The sequence below is a fragment of the Myotis davidii genome, unplaced genomic scaffold, assembly GCF_000327345.1.
Source record: "Myotis davidii unplaced genomic scaffold, ASM32734v1 scaffold77, whole genome shotgun sequence".
Taxonomy (NCBI): Eukaryota; Metazoa; Chordata; class Mammalia; order Chiroptera; family Vespertilionidae; genus Myotis; species Myotis davidii.
The window spans coordinates 2533098-2551734 of record NW_006289713.1 but is presented as its reverse complement, the minus strand read 5'-3'; the positions used below and the strand labels follow the sequence as shown (position 1 = coordinate 2551734).

The 18637-nt window shown below is 55.1% G+C and overlaps 3 protein-coding genes across 3 annotated transcripts in view; 2 read left to right on the top strand and 1 right to left on the bottom strand.

Annotated features, from left to right (window-relative positions):
• ZC3H18 (zinc finger CCCH-type containing 18) overlaps positions 1-878 on the top strand; it is a 61953-nt gene extending 61075 nt beyond the window's left edge. The window contains exon 19 of the mRNA XM_015562928.1: positions 547-878. Within this exon, the coding sequence (XP_015418414.1) occupies positions 547-754 (208 nt within the window). The 3' untranslated portion in view covers positions 755-878. The remainder of the gene's footprint in view (positions 1-546) is intronic.
• A 5746-nt stretch (positions 879-6624) lies between these two features.
• IL17C (interleukin 17C) lies at positions 6625-9256 on the top strand. The gene is made up of 3 exons (XM_015562966.1): positions 6625-7380; positions 7710-8044; positions 8539-9256. The coding sequence occupies exons 1-3, from the start codon at positions 7378-7380 to the stop codon at positions 8798-8800; spliced, it is 600 nt and encodes a 199-aa protein (XP_015418452.1). The 5' UTR covers positions 6625-7377; the 3' UTR covers positions 8801-9256.
• Positions 9257-11173: 1917 nt separating this feature from the next.
• LOC102760442 (cytochrome b-245 light chain) lies at positions 11174-15122 on the bottom strand. The gene is made up of 6 exons (XM_006762277.2): positions 13985-15122; positions 13566-13635; positions 12999-13073; positions 12701-12784; positions 12049-12130; positions 11174-11585 (listed from the first exon to the last, which is right to left on the bottom strand). Exons 1-6 carry the CDS (start codon positions 14019-14021, stop codon positions 11370-11372), a joined length of 564 nt encoding a protein of 187 aa, XP_006762340.2. The 5' UTR covers positions 14022-15122; the 3' UTR covers positions 11174-11369.
• Between the last annotated feature and the right edge of the window lie 3515 nt (positions 15123-18637).

Sequence of the window (18637 nt, the reverse complement as noted above, 5' to 3'; positions counted from 1 at the left end):
CTCACTCTACACCACCACCCCCCCAATTGGGCCCTGGAATGAGGAGCAGCCTAAGGCACTCAGCTCACAGCCTGAGGTGGGGGGCCAGTTTTGGGTGCAGATGGTCACAGCTCTTTTGTACCTTCCATTTCAGGCATAGGAAGTAGGAGTAATTTTCTTTTCCCTTGGAAGTCGGCTCTGAGTCCCTGTGCCCCTACACCATGCAGTTCAAGATCAAGGGTTGGGTGGGGAGGACATGGGGAGGGCGGGCACAGAGAGCTGTACAACCCTCCACACACATCTGGGCCTCAAGGCCTCGGGGGTTTCACCGCACCACAGCAGGAGGTCGCATACAAGGTCCCGAAGCAGGACGGGGCAGGTCAGCAGGATGCTTAGCTTGACCCTGGACACTTCTCGACCATTCACTGGGTAGAGGGTGCCTTCTGCCTGGCGGGTACAGCTTACAGGGTCCAGGCCCCCAGACTGGGCCTCGTGTCCCCTGCCTGGCAGGAAGCTCAGAGAGGAACAGGCACTTGGACCCTTCTAACAACCTCCCCACCCTCGCAGGAAGCGTCAACTGTCGCCCCAGTCCAAGAGCTCCAGCAAGGTCACAAGTGTGCCTGGTAAAGCCTCAGACGCCGGCACCGCTGCCTCCACGGGCACCAAATCAGGGAAGGCCAGCACGCTGTCGAGGCGGGAGGAGCTCCTAAAACAGCTCAAAGCCGTGGAGGACGCCATTGCTCGCAAGCGGGCCAAGATTCCCGGGAAAGTGTAATGGGCCCCGCGGGCTCAGCTCCCCTGCCAGAGGCAAAGACTATGTGTTTTTATAAATAGGGTAAGCGCAGCCATTTTGGATTTTGCAGTTAATGTCTTATTTTGGCTGTGATTCTTTTTAAAAATTAAAAAATAAAAAAAAGTTTCTCAGCTGGAAAAGAAGCCACACACACATAATGCCAGAGACAGGCAGGCAGGCAGACAGCACCGAGCGAGGACATGGCACAGTTTTATGTAAATTTTAAGTCCCAGATGCCCGGATCAGCCGGCCCATACATTTTTTCTTCCCCATCTTCTCTTCCTCCCTCGGTTAGTCAGGCAAGTTCGCGCCCTGCTGTGTGCCGTGTCCTCACCACACGGCTCTCCTACTGTGGACAGGAACACCTAGTGCTACTGAGCAACCTCTTCCCCACCCCTGCCCATCTCCAGGATCAAAAAAATAAAAATAAAAAAATAAAATATATATATTCTTGACTAAAGTCTGACTGGGAAATAGTTACTGTCTTTTATTTTAAGCATCAAATTGTTTTAGTTGATTTGAAAATGAAAATATACAGAAAAGACCAAAAAAAAAAGGCCATGGGTATTGTTGGGCGTCTGTCAAATGTGGAGGGTCTTTTTTTGAGGGGTCTCCTAAAATAAAAATATTTTGATAAGCAGTTATCTTGCCCTGGTGGTGCTGTTTGCATGTGCCTGGGCTCCACACCCTCTACCCTCCCCACAGCACGGGGCCCGGCCACCTCACGGGGCCCACCTGCTCTTAAGGGGTCCCTGGCTGATGGAGGCTGAAGACATGGAGTTTACCAGAGGCCCCTGTGCCATTGCCTGGGAGCCTCCAACCCGAACAGTAATTCTCACTCGCCTGTTAGCCCAAGCACTCTGCCCCCGGCCCCCAGGGAGTGCTGTTCCTCAGCTTCTTCACAGTGGAACTGGCTCTGGTGGGGCTTTGTGAACACCTTTCCCAGTAGAGGCCCTGGGGTTGCAGAAGTCAGGAAGGATGCTCCTCAGGCCAGGCTGTATCATCCATCCCCAAAGCCAGTTCCCCACTCAGAGCCTTAGATGCGCCAGCCAGTCCCCACACACCACTCCGTCCGTCCACTGCAGAGCAGAAATGCCAGCAGTTCTGAGAGCAGCAGCACTTGCAGTGCCCACCGCAGCCTGGAGCTGCCCCAGTGGGGCCACGACCAGGGCGGGGATGGGGGACCTGAGTGCTCGCTCAGAGTCCTTCCTAGTGGGATTAAACTCAAAGTGGTGCCATAGGCCTCCGGGTGCCCTGCCACCCTCAGGTTATCATATAGCAAGTACCATAAGGACTTGTGGACAAAATGCCCCCCAGAGCCCACGCTGCTGCCCCCAGTTCCAGTTCTGCTTCCCTTCCCCATTCTCTGCCAGCTCCTCAGCTCCATGGCAGTCCCTTGCCAGCCTATAAGGACCCTGCCGGCCAGTGTCAGGCAGCAGCCTGGGGTTCTCATCTGTTGTCTGAGCTGCGACCAGCTTACAGGGTACATTCCACGGCGCCCCGCCCCACAGTTATACAGCAATTACACTGGACAGGAAAGCTTGGAGGGGGCTAGTGTGGGCTGGCCATGCAGCCAGGCCTCCTGAGTGTACTGTTTTCATTTCATGTCTATGCCCCTCGCATAGCACAGGACACCAGATACCTCTTACGTCACAGCAGCCTCAGTCAAGTTTTAAAGGCTTATTTGGTTTGCCTTTAGGTCAAAGCCAAGTGCAAAGGGAACTCCCATTTTCTGAATGAGTAGCTTCCAAGGACACGAGTCAGAACCCAGGACAGCCTGTCCCTGTGAGTTCTGTGCCCCAAGCCGCTAGGCCCTGCAATCCAGCTGGGCAGCAACTTCCCTCTGAGCCAGGAGCCCACAGGTGAGCCCACTACATAGTCTGTCCTCAGCCCTCCTTGTTCACCCCACCAGCCCCTTCTGGTCCCAAGAGGCTGACCTGATCCTGACCTCTAATGCCTCGGCTGGAGCCATAGCACTAGGTCCCTTTGGCCCAAGCTAGATTTAAACTAGGAGCTCACCTAGGCTAGGCTGGGCAGGTGGCTGTCTTGGGAGGAGCGAGGACCACACCCAGAGCCAACTCTTCCTCTCCCAAGGTCTAGTGGAAAGAACATTTCGGATCAGGCAGCTGAGAAAAGGGAGGCCTCTGTTTGATGGGATCCTCAGGCATCTTTGCCCTCAAGGCAATGTGAGGACTGATCCTGACAGGTGGTTACATGCAAATAGTGGGAATAATTACGGGTTTCTCAAGTTCTATCTCTATCCACCAGTCTGCTCAAGTGTCCAGAACATTGTGGATCCCCTTGCCTCCAGTCCTCACTCCACAGCCAGAGGGACGGCACATGCTAACCCCTCCCGCCTGCCTGCCGTTTCTCCCACCCTAGAGCCTTTGCACATGCTGCTTTGGTTCCTGGAACTCTGACCTGACTCATCCTGCTTCCTCTCAGCTCAGGCAAGCTGGCCCCATCCCCTCAATCCCTCCATGCCTGCTGCCACAGCACTGTTCTCAAGTGTAACTCAGGAAGCACTAGGCAGGAAGCTCCTAACACTGGGCCTTCCCGAGGAAGGGGTCAGGTCTTGATTTCCATCTCCCAGCCCCTGCTGCTCCCTCAAACCCTGGGCCTCCACCTGCCCCCTCCCCATTCTCTGCCAACTCCCCATGACAATCCCCTGCCAACTGAAAGCCCCATGAGCAGGGTCATCCTCGCTCAGCAGGAGCGGCTCAGGAGCTCTGGCTGAAGACCAGGCTCTGGGTGAACAAGCAGGGACCCCCCTCCCCACCCTGGACAGCACCCCCCGGACAAGGATGAGGTAAAGAGTCATTCCTGGCAGCGCAAAGTGCTGTGGGAACAAGAGAACTGGGCTGTGTGACTGACCACAGGCAGGGCTGCCTGGGGCTCAGTGGTTGGGAACGCCACACCCTCCAGGGAAGGGGGGGCCAAAGTTGTCACCCCCACTTCACAGATTAGGGAACTGAGCCCTGCTGGTGGGCCTCCCTCCAGGATAGGTGACAACTTCAAGCCTGGAGCCCAAAGAGCCTGGAGCAGACTCCTCTTGCAGGCCCACTTGACTGCTTCTGTCCAGTCAGGGCTGGAAGGGCCCCGGGCCACTGACTGGCCCGCACAGGTCCTTGGCGTGTCTGTCCCTGTGTCTCCTGCTTTGGCCTTCCCGCCTTGGCCTCTGCCTTTCCTCTGCCAGTCTGTTCCTGGATTTGTCTGTGACTCTTTGCACCTGTCTCCATCCATTCCTCCTCCTCCTCCTTCTAAATCTCCTCACACATTCTTCCTACATCTCCATCCTCTTGGTTGTGTGTCTCTGGGACTTTTGGGGGTGTGGCCATTGGGGTGTGGTACAGTGGACGTGGTCTGAGGGGGGTCTTCCTGCCACCCCCTTCAGGATGCCCTCCTGCCTTCCTCTGGCGGCGCCTTTCCAGTCTTGCCCAACCTGGGACTTCTGCACTTGCCTCAGCAGCCCAGGAATGAGGCGCCTCCCCGGTCCACCCTGTGCCCTTCTGGCCTCGGCAGGTGTTGCTGGACCCCTGACTCTCAGTCCCTGGGCCAACTTCCTCCAGGAAACCGGCCTTCACGCCTCTGGGGAACTGTGCTGGGAGTTCCCGGGCCCAACGTGAGGAAGAATGAGTATGAATTCAGGGATGAGTTTCCTCCACCCAGTGCAGCTCCCGCCACCCACCCAGTCAGCTCTTCAGAACAGAAACAGGAACACAGAAAATGCAGACACCCTACCAGATTGGCCTGGGCAGGGACACCCCCTGCTCCCCCTGCTGGACTCAAGCACCCATGCATTCCTTCGGGGTGGGGACACCCAGGAGCCTGGTACAAGCAACAGTTTTACAGCCTTTTCATTTCCTAATTGAGCACCTGCATGAATGCAGCTGGACTTGTCAGCCCAAAGGAAGAGCGCTGCTGCCCAGTGGCCTCCCTCCCTCAGCTCCCTCCGGCTCTGACTCAGCTCCGGGCCTGCCTCCTAGTGCCCCTGCATGTGGGGACATTGTCACCCTGTTTTTCCCATGGGGGAGTCCAGGCTTATCTCCCTTTTGTTAATGGAGCACCTAAGTACCTGGGCAGGGTGTGTTGGGGCCATTGTCCCTGTCCTCAAGGGGCTCACACTACCTTTTGGGGGCAGCAAGAAGGGGCTGGGATTTTTCTGAGACCTCCAAGTGCCCCAGCAGGGAGACAGGTCAGTCCACCCTCAGGAGGGTGTCTCTCTCTTGACCGGACCTAACCGACCTGGTAGAGGGAGTACTGGGCTCAGTTGTGTCCCCCTGAAAAACATGTTGAAGTCCTAGCCCCAGAACCTGTGAGGAATGTGTCCTCATCGGAGAAGTGGGTCTTTGCAGACATAATGGAGGTATGGGTCTGAAACGAGAACATGCTGGATTAGCTGAGTGTCCTGAGAAGAAGACACAGACACGGGGGGAGGGCCATGTGAACAGGAAGGCAGAGTCTACCAACCAAGGACTCCAAGGATCGCCAGCAGCCACATGCAGCTGGAAGAGGCAGGAAGAAGCCTCACTGAGAACCCAGAAGGAACCAACCTGCTGACACTTTGATTTTGGATTTCTGGCCTCCGGAACTGTGAGAGAATAATTTTCTGTTGCTTTAAGCCTCCTAGTTTGTGGTACTTTATTATGGCAGCCCTAGCAAACTAATGCAGAGGGTGAGCTTCCCATTGCAGGAAGCATGCAAGCAGAGGGTGGATGGGTAGGGGCACTGTAGGAGAGGCCATCCTGGGGGACTCAATGCATCTCTCCATCCATTCACTCATCATTCAGAATAATCCTCACCTGCTCCCCAGAGGGCAGCTTAGCCCCGCTTACAGGTGCAGGTACTGAGGCCCAGAGAGAGCAAGTCCTTGCCCAGAGCCACACACTGCTGAATGGAGAAGCTGGGAGAGCCCGGGTGACCAGGGGCCTTCGGTCCCTCCCCTCGGGGGTCTTCATGCCACATCAGTTATGCAGTTTCAAATGTAAAGAGAATGGCAATGTCATGGTATGTACATTCTGGCACCTGCCAGCAGGCAAAGACAGACACCCCACCCCACCCCTGACTCTCCTCAGCTGCACATTTTAGACTCTGATTTGAGACCAGGAGAGACAGGCCCTGAGCCTGGAGAGTGCCCATGGACACCAGCAGCCCTCTCCAGGATAATGTTCAAACCCCATTCAAAACCTTGTAAGATCTGGCTCCAAACTCCTTTTCAGGGTAACAAGGCAGCCCCAGCACCCCTCTTCCCTCCAGCAGCACTGAGTGGGTGGGATGCAGGTGGGCTCCTGGAGCCCCTTACTTAAAGCCTCCTGACATAGGTGCACTGCACTCCAGTTTCCAAGGCACGCCTGGCCTGTGTGCCTGCTGGTTGGAGTGTCCTTCCGTACACCAAGAGGTGGTGGGTCCGTTCCCCTTCAGCCACGTGCACGAGGCAGCCAATCGATGCTTCTCTCTCCCTTCCTCTATAAATAAATAAATAAATAATAAATAATAAATCATTTCCAAGGCATTTTCATCCACTCCATCTCAATCATCTTAGCTTGAACTTTTGTTTAAGAAGAAGGAAGGAAGGAAGGAAGGAAGGAAGGAAGGAAGGAAGATGAAAGAAAAGAAAGAAAGAAAGAAAGAAAGAAAGAAAGAAAGAAAGAAAAGAGAGAGAGAGAGAAAGAAAGAAAGAAAAGAAAAGAAAAGAAAACAGATGCCCAAATACAAGGTGGGCTAAAGTAGCTTTACAATTGTTCATATGAAAAATAATCGAGAAAGAAAGAAAGAAAGAAAGAAAAAAGAAAACAGATGCCCAAATACAAGATGGGCTAAAGTAGCTTTACAGTTGTTCATATGAAAAATAATGCAGTAATTAATAAAGAATAAAGAATAAACTCTATGTTTTGACTACAACTGTAAACCTACCTTTGCCCCACCCTGTAGAAACCTGAAGATGTTCACTGGCCCAGCCCCCCAAGCCTCTCCTGGAACTTCTCCCACCTGTGCAGGTAGAGACAGGCGTTGTGTTTGCCTGACCTTCGTCATCTTAGATGAGAAATGGAACCAACCTCCTGTCCCCTGCCGGCAGGAGAATGCCGTCCTGGAGGAGCGTGCTGCAGCATGGGATGAGCAGGCTCCGCCAGGCACCCGGGTCAGCGGGTCCAGATATAGACATACCAGTGGAATCAAAGCGAGCTGCAGAAGGCTCAGCAAAACCCTTCACACAAAGTTCAAGACTGTTACGTAGGCAGGACCTGTTTTCAACTCCTTCCACAGGTGCTTAGCCTGGGGCAGAGTCCCTCTGAGTGGAGGAGGGAGAGTAATTGGACGTGAGAGGGGGTCTGGAGTGAGGGGTGGGCTTCTCCTTCCCTGGGCTGAGAGGAGGGGACAGTCAGTAGAGACCCACAGGGAGGGAAGAAGGAAGCTGGGGCTGGGCACTTCCCAAGGAGGAAGCAATGGTGCCGGATTTTCCCCAGGTGTGGCCAGAGGTATAAAGGGCGCTGCCAGCTGGCCACGGCCAGGTCTAGCACCTGGTGCACTCCAGGACCACAGCCAGGTGTGCTTGCGACTGCACCCAGCACACACCAGCTGCTCAGAGTCCAGCCGCCACCACGGAGATGGTGAGCCGTCTCTCCCCACGCCCCCACCTGGATGGTGCCATCTGGCCCAGAAGGGTTGGCAGTTCCCTGAGCTCCGGGCTCATGATGTTGGGATGGGGTCCAGGAAGCCCCTCCAAATCTTGGGGCAGGAGGGAGCCAGGACCCAGCAGCTCTGGTCCACTGGGGAGCTTGGGCTAAGGGTCTAGTCTAGCCTCTCTAGGCCTCAGTTTCCCCAACTGTAGAGAGTGGGCTATGCCCTACCTTTCCACAGAGAACAGGGCAAGCCAGGGTGGCAGCGAGGTGCCTTCTTCACTGGGCACCCCCTGACAGCCCACCACCTGTTTCACCAGCTCCTCCCTGGCCTTCTGCTTCTGCTCTGGCTATCTGCCGGCCTGGCCCACCACGGTGCCGCACTCTGGGGAGGTCCCCACAGCCACACCCATGGGACCCCACGCTGCTACTCAGCCGAGGAGCTGCCCCGGGGCCAGGCTCCTGCACACCTGCTGGCTCGAGCTGCCAAGTGGGAGCAGACTTTGCCAGTAGCCCTGGTGTCCAGCCTGGAGGCAGTGGGCCGTAGGAGGTGGCAGGAGAGGCCCCCAGCTGGGACCCAGTGTCCGGTGCTGCAGCCTGAGGAGGTGCTAGAAGCCGACATCCACCAGCGCTCCATCTCGCCCTGGCGATACCGGTGAGGGCTGGGCTCCCTGGGGACTGGATCCCCACGGTGGGCGTTGGGCTGCTCCCTCCCCTTTCCGGCACTGGCTTCCGGAAGGCTCTGCGAGTCTGTTTCACCAGTTCAATGGGATGAGCGTCCTGACCTCTGTCCAGCCAGGGCCCTGTCCCAGAGGGTGAGGCTCCATCCCATGAGCTCCTCCTTGCCACTGTTGTCTCAGATCTTAGCTCAGACCTTGGGTACCAGCGTCCCCTAGGAAAACCGGGGGCCCTCACTTGAGCCCCTGCAAGGGTTGGGCTGGGCTCAGAGGACGGAACGGAGGGAGGCCTCTGAGAGGGCACTGGAGATACGGGCAATCATCACTTACTGGGATCCTGGCAGCCTGACGCTTCAGCTCTCACTCAGGCTGGGAGCAGCCTGGGAGTGTGGGGCAGTCATGGGGTACAACAGGAAGGGAGGAGCAAGCCTGCTGAGGCTCCCAACAGGGCCTCACCAGTCTTTCCCGGCAGTGTGGACACGGACGAGAACCGCTACCCACAGAAGCTGGCCGTTGCTGAGTGTCTCTGCAGGGGTTGCATCAGCGCCAGGACCGGCCGCGAGACAGCAGCGCTCAACTCTGTGCCGCTGCACCAGAGCCTGCTGGTGCTGCGCCGCCGGCCCTGCTCCCTGGACGCATCCGGGGTACCCACGCCCGGGGCCTTTGCCTTCCACGCGGAGTCCATCAGAGTACCCATCGGCTGCACCTGCGTCCTGCCCAGGGTGGTACGGTGACCACTGGCCTCAACTGTCCTGCTGTGCTGTGGGCAGGGATCACATCCCAGACTGGACAGTGGGGATCTCTCTGCAGAGAGGGCCCCTCCTATTTATGTGTATTTATTGGCTATTTATATGCCCTGGGTGGCCCTGCTTCTGCTGCCCAGGGTCCCTGGGCGGGTACCAGGGCTCCACGCCTCTCGTTTGAGGGAAGAACAGTGAAGATTGGGCACGGGAAGGGCCAAGTGACCCTGAGCTAGTCAGCCCCCTCTCCACATCGTTACCTCTCCACACACAGTGGACTAGAGGAATGTTACTTTTCTATAACTTCTTAAAACAACAGAAAATGTGTTCTGATGGCCCCCACCTTGGTGGTCCCTCTGGGATCCCCCAAGCTCCTTTCCCCACCACCCGTGTATTTCTAAAACTATTTGTTGTAAATGTGTGTCATTAAAATGATAAACACCCCCTGGAGCACAGCATCCACGGCACAAAACTGCCTCCTCACCCCTTCTGCCTGGCCCTGGCCCCCAGATGGCCCTGTGGCCCGATTCTGGTGTGTCCAGAAAAGTCTATGTAGGAACCCCACGTACGACCAGGTGGGGAATGAGTTTGTAGAGTGGAGCACAGGTGTGCCCTGCTGGCCCCTACAGTTTCCACCTGGCGATACCCCCTAGCGATGGCTCTGGGGCCCGGGGATGGCCCTCACTCCCACAGCCCAGCTGATGTGATGTAGGCCGGCCCTCCTCTACTGACAGGCCCAAGGCATGGCCAAACCTGTGCAATGACAGTGAGCACCCTCTCCACCCCTGGGACATGCATCTCTGAGGGTAACTCCCAGGGGGGTGGCTTTGCAGCCTGGGTGACTGCCATCACCTTCAGGTATCTGAGTCATGCTCCCCAACCCCAGCAGAGCCCCAGGCAGCTCCAAAGGCCGTCCCATGTCCCAGGCTTGGGCTTCTGTTCACCACTGGTGACCTGCCAGACCAGGGGCAGCCAAGCAGGCCAACACCCCCAGGCCAGGTGCCCCACTAGCTACCTGACAACCCAGCCTGTGCTCTCACTGCACAAGTCCCGTATCTGCCCGTTCAGGCGTGTTACTGCTGGAGGCGTTCAGTTCAGGTTCCAGGAGTGTGGCCTCAGCAGCTGTGGAAGGGGCCCTGGGGCAGCCTGTGAGGCACAGGCCCAGCCAGCTCCAAGGCTGACTTGGGGCCGTGGGGTTTCCACCCACTGATTAATGCCCATTGCGTGAAAGTGCCTGGGAAGAGCCAGGAAGGACTGAGATCAGCACGTGTTTACTGAGCTGCTGTGTGTGGGCCCTGGGAGCAGAGCAGTGAACAAAGCGGACAGATCTCTGCCTGCCCACACACGGGGTGACTGACAACCACAGGACAAGCAGTAAAGTGCTCCCTCAGTGAACAGTGATGCAGGGAAGGGGCAGGGGCTGCAATTCCAAACGGAGGGTCAGGGAGGCCGTGGAGGCCACCTGGGCAAAGGCCGGATGGCCAGCCAGGGATCTGTGTTCCAGGCAGAGGGAATGGCCTGTGCAAGGCCCTGAGAAGGCAGCCTGTGTCTGCGGGTCCAGGGTGGTCAGTGTGGCTGAAGCCGAGAGCAGGCAGTAACTGGGGCCAGGGAGTAGAGTATCTGTCCTAGACTGTGGGAGTCTGTGGTTCTGAGTGGGTGCCAGCAGGTCAACTGCAGTGCTGGAAACTGCCTGGAGGGACAGGGCAGAGTGGGAGGCGACAAGCAGATTTATGAAGACAGAGCCCAAAGGGGGCGTGGGAGTACATACAGGGGTGTCAAGGGGGCCTGTGGTTTTATTGTCCTGGAGGCTGGAGTGGCCATTTCCTGGGGCAGGGCTGGTACAGCGGAGTGTTGGCCCTGGAATGTTAGAAGACCCCCAGTTCTGAAAGTAGGACTTGCTGAGCAGGTGGGGCAAACAGGAGGCAAAGGGTTTAAGGGCTTTTCCAGACTTTGGGGGAGTGAGTGCCCGGGGAGAGCCCATCGAGGAGGAAGGGGCTTCCAGGCTGGGGTGTGAGCTAAAGGCAGGCAAATCTTGGGGCTCCTGGCTGGGGAGCAGCAGGCAGTGTCCAGGAGGACCACAGCAGGCCCTCCTGGGGGCGGGGGGGGGGTATGTCTGGTGTGTATGTTTGCAGCCTCAGGACTGGAGAGGCGAGGGCAGACCTGAAGGCAAGGTGGCACCCAAGGTGAAGGCTGCTGGGCTCCCTGGGGCCTCCCCTTGCTCCCCTGCTTTCCCACTTCACTCAGCTGCTCAGGTGGGACTGGGGGTTCTTGAAGGTGAGTCTGGGCAGATCCAGGAGAGCTGGTGGGGGGCACACACTCCCTCCTCCCAGGCCTGGGAACTTCATTGCCAGAGTAGAAACACAATAGTTGGAATTTCAGAAACTATATTTCATGGAATAAAAGATGCTTGTGATTTCAAGTACCATTGAGAAAAGATAGGCTTCTGGGAATGACACCAAGAGAGGGCCTGTGGTTCCGCAGGGCAGGCAAGGAGGTACCTTTGGGGTCTGGGTGGGGACCCCCCCCCGAAAAGCGACACGAGACAGCAGCCACTCGGAGTAGTTCACACAACCTCATCGGTCACTGGGATAGGGTTTTCCTGGGGGCCACTGGAGACGCCTGCTGCCGCCTCGTCTTCCTCCTCACTGGGCTTCTTGCGGGCCTCGGCTGGGGGCCGGGGTGGGGGGTTGCTGGGTGGCTGCTTGATGGTACCCCCCACCTGCGGCCGCTCCTTAGGCTTGGACTCGATGGGAGTCCACTGCTCACCACGGGTGGCCGCCTGCAGGACACAGAGTGGCTGGGCCCTGGGGGGCCTCTGGGGTCCATCCCCAATATAGCCCCCACCCCTCTCAGGGGACAGGGGGGCCCTGCAAAGAAGAGGGAGCTAGAAATCCCTGGGTTTTGGAAAGACCTCCTGGAGGTCACTTCCAGGAACACATTCCCAGACACCCCCAGGAGCAGGACAGGGAGGTCAGGCCAGCGTGCCCATCAAGCTGAGTCAAGAAGCCAGGCAGCACACAGGGTGGAAGAGGCCTAGGAGGGTAACCAGGGAGGGCAGGGGCCCACTCAGCCTGGAGCCTCCCCGAGGGCACCCAGGCCTGTTGTGGGGTGGGGTGGGGAGCATCACTGACATCCCCATCGCATGAGCAAGGACACAGGCTCCTGGCCTTGGCTCAGCCCACGGGTGGCTGCAGGGACTGAGGTGTCAACCATCAGCAGGGCTGACCACAGACACCACTCACCAGCAGATAGATGCCACTCGCTATGGCCAAGCAGGCTGTCCCCAGGATGGTGGCAAGCAGGAAGCCGGCTGGTACCGACAGCCTGGGGGGAGGGAGAGGATGGGAGACTCAGAAGAGCAGCCACAGGGGTTCTGCAGGGGGTCCAGGTCTTGGGCAGAGGCCGTAAGATCTCAGGACAAAACCGACCGTAAGTGTGCTGTCCCCATGACCTGGACTCAGGGAGCACCTGGCCCTGCCACGGCTGCGCTTTTAAGTGTGGGTCCCTGGAGCTGTCCTCTGCTTGACTCGTACCCTAACAATCTTGGGACCCTTGTGCTTGGTCCAGCCATCATGCTGGGGGGACGCCCCGGCAGCGGCAGGGACACAGAGTGTTCTGGCCTCTGCAGTCACCACCGGGAGCACAACTACCAGCTGAGCTCCATCTACCCCAGAACCCTGACTGTTCCTGTTTAAGTTGCTAAGGTTTAGGGTGAACTGTTACTCAACAAGAGATGACAAGTACAGGTTTGGGGAACCTCTGGCAGAGCCTGGGACCTGGGTTTGTTTGGAAAAACAGCTGGGCTGAGAGGGACCCCACTTGCCCCAAGCGCCCTGTCCAGGCAGCCAGGCCAGGAGGAGGATCTACTCCAGGAGCAGGCGGGGACGGACTCACACAAGGTGCAGGAAGGCCCGGACGTAGTAATTCCTGGTGAGGGGCCCGAACAACTTCACCACTTTCGTCATGTACTTCTGTCCGCTAGACCAAGTGAGGGAGGGAAGACAGACGGTTGTACTCAGCAACCCCACCTCCCACCCTGCCCCAGAGCGCCCCAGCTTCTTTCCTCAGGGACCGTGGGCCACAGCAGCTGTGCAGGCAGGCACCAGCCTTGGTTTGCCCGGGAGGATAAATGGGTTGGTGCTGGAGCTTCGTAGTGTCCTGGGATGAAGCCCACGGCAGGTGGGGGACTCACCATCTCTCCATGGTGGAGCCCTTCTTCCTCTTCCCCCGGGGATACTCCAGCAGGCAGACGAACACTCCTGCTACACTGAAGCTGAGGTTAAGGAACAGCCCAGCTCAGCCAGAGGCGCCACAGTGAACCCCTCTGCTGATGAGAAACAGGGGTGCCGCAGCCGCCTAGAGCCACATCGCGGGCGAACAGCCAGGTGGGATTCGATGGGTCTGGCCACTTCACTGCCTCTCCTGCACCACCCTCCCCGATGCCTGTCTTGGGTTTCAGAGGACCTGGAACAGCCAGCCTACAGGGTGGCTGATAAAAGAGGGTACAGAGAGGATCCCTGGGGGTGCTGACACCTCTCACTCCCTGCCAGCGCCAGACAAGTCAATGCCCTGCTGAGCCCTGGCTTCCAAAACTATAGCTGAGCCTACCCTGCTGAGTCTGAAGGGCCAGGACTGTGCGCAGCAGTCCGCAAACTGTGAAGTGCTGTGCCCCCAGAGGCAGTGGCATCTCTGTTCGCAGCCCACTAGTGCCACCCCTGGCAGTGCCATCCGCCCCATGGGGTCTACAGTGGGAGGATACATGGAGTAGGCGCCAAAGTACCACTGGGTGAACTGGCCAGCAGTGGCCACGATGCCGCCCGTGATGAGGACTGTGGGCAGAGAAGCAGGTTAGTAGAAGCCCTAACCCATGGGAGAGACATGCCCCCACCCCATCCTTGCATGGCTGGGGCCCACGGGCGGCTGTAGCCACCTCCCCTTGTGCTCCCCCTCCCACAGCTGGGCCACCTATTCACCACAGAGCTGCCCTTGAGTCCCTCAACCAGGAAGTGGACCCAGGTGGCTGCAGACGCCCACAGATAATGGAGGATGCTTTCCCCTAGGAAGAGGCACGTGAGCTGGGGGAGGGGAGAGGCTGGTGGAGCTGGGCCCGTGTCCCTGGAGCGGTTGGGGGACAGCCAGCTCACAGCCCTGGGCAGGAAGAGGGGCCTGGACACTCACTCTTGAGCGCTGTGACCCCACCGTTGAGTTTTTGCATTTACAGACTGCACCGCTGACAGCCGATGTGGGGTCTGCTCCATGGATGCCTCTCCTCGTTGCATGGTGTTCCTGTTCTGTCTCTATTCCTGTGTTTCACCTTCCTTTCACTTTTGTCTGATACTGATAATCATTCATGCTTCTTTGGTTAGGACTTGTCAGCTACCCCCGCCCTTTGTTTTCAGCTCTGTACGATCCCAGCGGGCCTTCTCTCCCCAGTAATTTTTTTTTTATTGTGGTAAAATATACATAAAAATTTCAAGAAACAACTCAGTGGCATCAAGTACCTTTACACTGTTGTGTATCCATCCCCAGAATTTCTAGCAATATATATTGAAATATAATTTTTACATACAGTATAATATAAAGGCATAAGATTCCCATCAGCCCGAAAGCTCTCTTGTGCCGGTCAACACTGGGACCCTAGATCTGGCTTCTTTAGCTCAACAGGTTGTCAAGATCATTCATGTGGTTTGGGTGAATCACTAGCTCATTCTTTTTGTGTAGTTTTTTATTGTATGAATCAACCTCAATTTATCCGTTCTTCTGTCTATGGGAAATTTCGGTTGCTTCCAGTTTGGGGCTATTACAAATAAGCTAATATAGCTGAATTTTTAATATTTTAACCAATCTGATAGTGAATTTAACAGATTTCATTGACTGTGATTGCAGATAATTTGAACTTGTTTTATCTTATTTTGTGTTTTCTCTTTAACAAAGGTCCTTGTTATTCCTCTGACTTGATTGAACTTTAATTTTAAATTCTTCTTCCTGAACCACATGTGGGCTTTAGACTGTTTAACTTCAATCTCACTCCCAAATTACCCATTATTATTAATTATTTACAGACAATACTTAGTCACTAATGTCTTCATTCTTGCATCCCAGTCCTTCCTTCTGGATTTAGTTTCCCTCTTGCTGAAGTACATCCTTTAGTAGTCCTTTCTGTGAGGGTCTGTTAGCAGTAACTCTCTAGATACCTCAAAATGCCCTCATTCTGGAATAAGCTTATCTGGATACTGAATTCATGCTGTCTCAATACTAAAGATATTATTCCATTGTCTTCTGGCATCTATTATTGATGATAAGTCTGAAATCAGACAGATACTAATCCATTTTATTCTCTGGTAAATTTTAAGTTCTTTTTTTTTTTAATATGTTTTATTAATTTTTTTACAGAGAGGAAGGGAGAGGGATAGAGAGTTAGAAACATTGATGAGAGAGAAACATCGACCAGCTGCCTCCTGCACACCTCCTACTGGGGATGTGCCCGCAACCCAGGTACATGCCCTTGACCGGAATCGAACCTGGGACCTTTCAGTCCGCAGGCAGACGCTCTATCCACTGAGCCAAACCGGTTTGGCGAATTTTAAGTTCTTTAATGGTCTGTATTTTCATTACAATGTGACAAGAGGGGTTTAAACAAATCCCTTTATTCTGCAAGGAACTTTGTTTTCTTGTTAAATTCTGGAATTTCTCATCCATTATCCCTTTTACATTGCCTCCTTCCACTCTATTCTCTCCTCTGAAACTTCCATTATATAGATGTTGGGTCTTCTTGCACTATTGTACATGACTGTTTCTCTCAGCTGCATTCTGTGGTTTCCTCAGATCCACCTTCCATTTTCTCTTCATCTCTATATCGTGTTTAACTCATCCATTGACCGTTAATGACTTTATATTTTGTTTATTTCTGGACATCCTGTATTAGTCATTTTTTGTTTTGTCCTGTATAATTTTCTATTCTTTTATCTCTTCAAACAGTTTCAAACACACCCTCAAGTTTAAACATGTACCCATATTCTCAAGTCTCTTCCTAATGGCACCAGTTCTGAGAACATTCTCCAGTCTATGGTGTCTGCTTCCTCAAATGGTGGGTGTCTGCGAGCTACGCCCAGCAGGGCCTGTCTTCCTGTCAATCTGTGTGCCCTGGTTCAGGAAATGCCCTTACAGAACAGTTTCACATTTGCTCTATGGGGTCTATAGGCTTCTCCAGTCCTGGGTGGACTTTATCTTAATTTCTTGGTCAGTGGTCCTTATATTAAAGGGTAGGGTTCAGCCCTCACCCCATGCACAGCACAGGTCTGAGTTTCTGGGGGTTTTGTCTTGTGACTTTCTTCATCAAATGGCAACAAATGACAAGCTTCCTTGGATGGGATAGTTTTCCAGTCTGCTCTTATACAGGCAATCTTTCCTAGCTCTTGCCGGAAGCATGCAGCTCCATTTCAGCCCTTTTTCTACACAGAGGCCCCCAAATCCCACTGGGTAATAGCCTCAGTCCGCAGGCAGTCCCGATTCCCCAGGCCTCTTCCTTCCACCCCAGCACAGCACCTTGAAACCTCACTGTCTTTGTTGCCCGATTTCCTATTCTTGGAGTTGAGCTCAACTATGTAATAACTCTTTTGGTTTGCTCATCGTACTTCTATGAGTTGTAAGAAGAGAAGGGTGTTCTCCCCATGTGTTCAGTCAGCCTGTGGTCTACTTATCTTTGGGGATATAATTTTCTCTTTTCTAGCCTGTTTTGTTGCCTGCCATTACCAAAAGGGGAGCAAGATACCACTGGTTGGCCAGGAAGGCATGAGCAGATAGCACTACGGTGTACTGGGACTCTTATAGGTGCAGGGAACTAGACAGATAAGGCCTGAGCTCTCAGGGGGCTTATGGTCTCAGGAGGGAACAGAAATAAACATCCAACACTGCACTAGAACAGGGACTGTGACAGAGATGTCCAGGTGCTCTGGGAAGACTTCTCTGAGTAGGTGATATCTGAACTGAGAAATGAATGGAGGAGCCAGCCATGGATATTTCAGACAGAAGGAAGTGCTTCTGCAAAGACCCTGGGGTATGTCCAGGAGATCCGGGAACAGAAAGGAGGCCTGTGCAGCTGGAGTGACCGTGAAGGGAGGGGGGTAGGGGCAGAGTAGTCAGAATATGGCTTTTCTTCTTCACAATCCACTGCAGTATTTTCCGCAGGAGGTGACATGTTCTGATTAGATGGGATTTTCTGCAATAAAAAAGCCTGTTGGACGCACTTGCTATTAGGGCCTAGCCAGGCCTGAGCATTCCCAGGTGCCTGCAGTTTATTCTGAGTCAGGAAAAAAAGTCAGCAAGAGGAGGAACTCAGAGTGGGAAGGGCCCTGGGAGACCTTCGAACAAACTGCCTTATTTGATGGTGGAAATGGAGTCACAGCTTGTAAATTCTCTAGGACTTGACTTTCCTGTCTATAAAGTGGACATAAGAACAGCTCTGGCCTCACAACACTGAACATTAGCTAAGGCAAGGAAGGGACAACCTGCACACAGTGGGCATGCCATGAGTGGGGATGCTAGGAGGGTCACTATCTGCACCCATTGGGACTGCACCCAGGCCTCTCAGAGAGCTCCCAGTAGGAGCCCTGTCACCTTCTACTTCCTGGGGGTAGAGAAGGGGTTGTGGAGCTGTAGGACAAAGGGAGACCTACTGCTGTAGGTCTGCAGCAGTCTAAAGGCCTCACAGCCTGTGGCAGGCAGGGGGACAGCCTGGGGACAGCTCTGGGAGAAGCGAGAATGATCTGTGCCTGGCTGTGGCTCAGTGGTTGAGCACCCACCTAAGATCCAGGAGGTCACAGTTCGATTCCTGGTCAGGACGCATGCCCGAGTTTCAGGCTCAATCCCCAGTGTAGGGTATGCAGGAGGCAGCTGATCAATGATTCTCTCTCATCATTAATGTTTCTAGCTCTCCCTCTCCCTTCCTTTCTGAAATCAATAAAAAAATATTTTTAAATGATTTAAATAATAATAATAATAATAATAAAAAGAATCATTTGACCCACTGAGCTCTCAGTACTCTATGTTCCAAAAGAGGGATGACCTGCCTGCACACAGAACAGACCACTGAGCCTCACCAAAGCTGCTCACTCCAAAATGTGATCTTACAGTTTGAGGCCAGAGGGACTTCGTTTATGTCTACTCTCTTCCCTCCCAGAGCTTCGCCAGGCTCCTCCAGTCCCCAGCTGGCAGGGGGGGTCTCAGGGTGGTTCTCAGGGCAATGGTGGCGGGCTGGGACCCTGCTCATCACCACGTCCCCCACAATCTTCACTCCCACTAGGTGCAGGTCCTTCCTGGGAGTGGCAGGTCCCAGGAGGCGGGCAGTGCCTCTGGGCAGCTTCCTCTTGCTGCCGACCCTGCCTGGGCCCAGCTCACCACACCTCCTGAAAGGTTCCCTTCCCAGTACAACACGGAGCTCCTGAGCCCAGGCTCGGGGTGCCTGGGGGGCCTGTCATCCTTCCCCAGATGCAGTCTGGAAGTGGAGCTGGGAGGGTTCCCTCTGGGCAGTTTTAGATGTCCTGGAAAACTCAGAGCTGGAAGGGGGGGTGGTCACTCCCCTGGAGACCCCTGGGCGGAAGCGCCACTCCAGGGCAGGAGGGGTGGCGGGAGCAGGTGGTCCCCTCCCAGTTTTCCCAATCCTCGAGGGCGGTGACTCTCCGGAAACCACCCGGGACGACAGCCTCTTCCCCCAGGGCTGCAACTTCCTCTATCTGGAGAGGTCCGAGCGGGGTGGAGAGGTGAACAGGGGACCGCAGTGGGGGGAGGGGACGGGGGCACGCGGGTCAGCAGTCGCAGAAGGGTTCCCGGACC

Excerpts from the sequence above, each read along its gene's own strand:
- IL17C (XM_015562966.1), top strand. Across the intron at positions 8,045-8,538 it reads ATCTCGCCCTGGCGATACCG|TGTGGACACGGACGAGAACC; the intron begins GTGAGGGCTGGG and ends CTTTCCCGGCAG.
- LOC102760442 (XM_006762277.2), bottom strand. The coding sequence starts at position 14,021 with ATGCAAAAACTCAACGGTGGGGTCACAGCGCTCAAGA. Across the intron at positions 13,636-13,984 it reads TGGGGTCACAGCGCTCAAGA|TCCTCATCACGGGCGGCATC; the intron begins GTGAGTGTCCAG and ends CTCTGCCCACAG. Across the intron at positions 11,586-12,048 it reads CGAGTGGCATCTATCTGCTG|GCGGCCACCCGTGGTGAGCA; the intron begins GTGAGTGGTGTC and ends TGTGTCCTGCAG.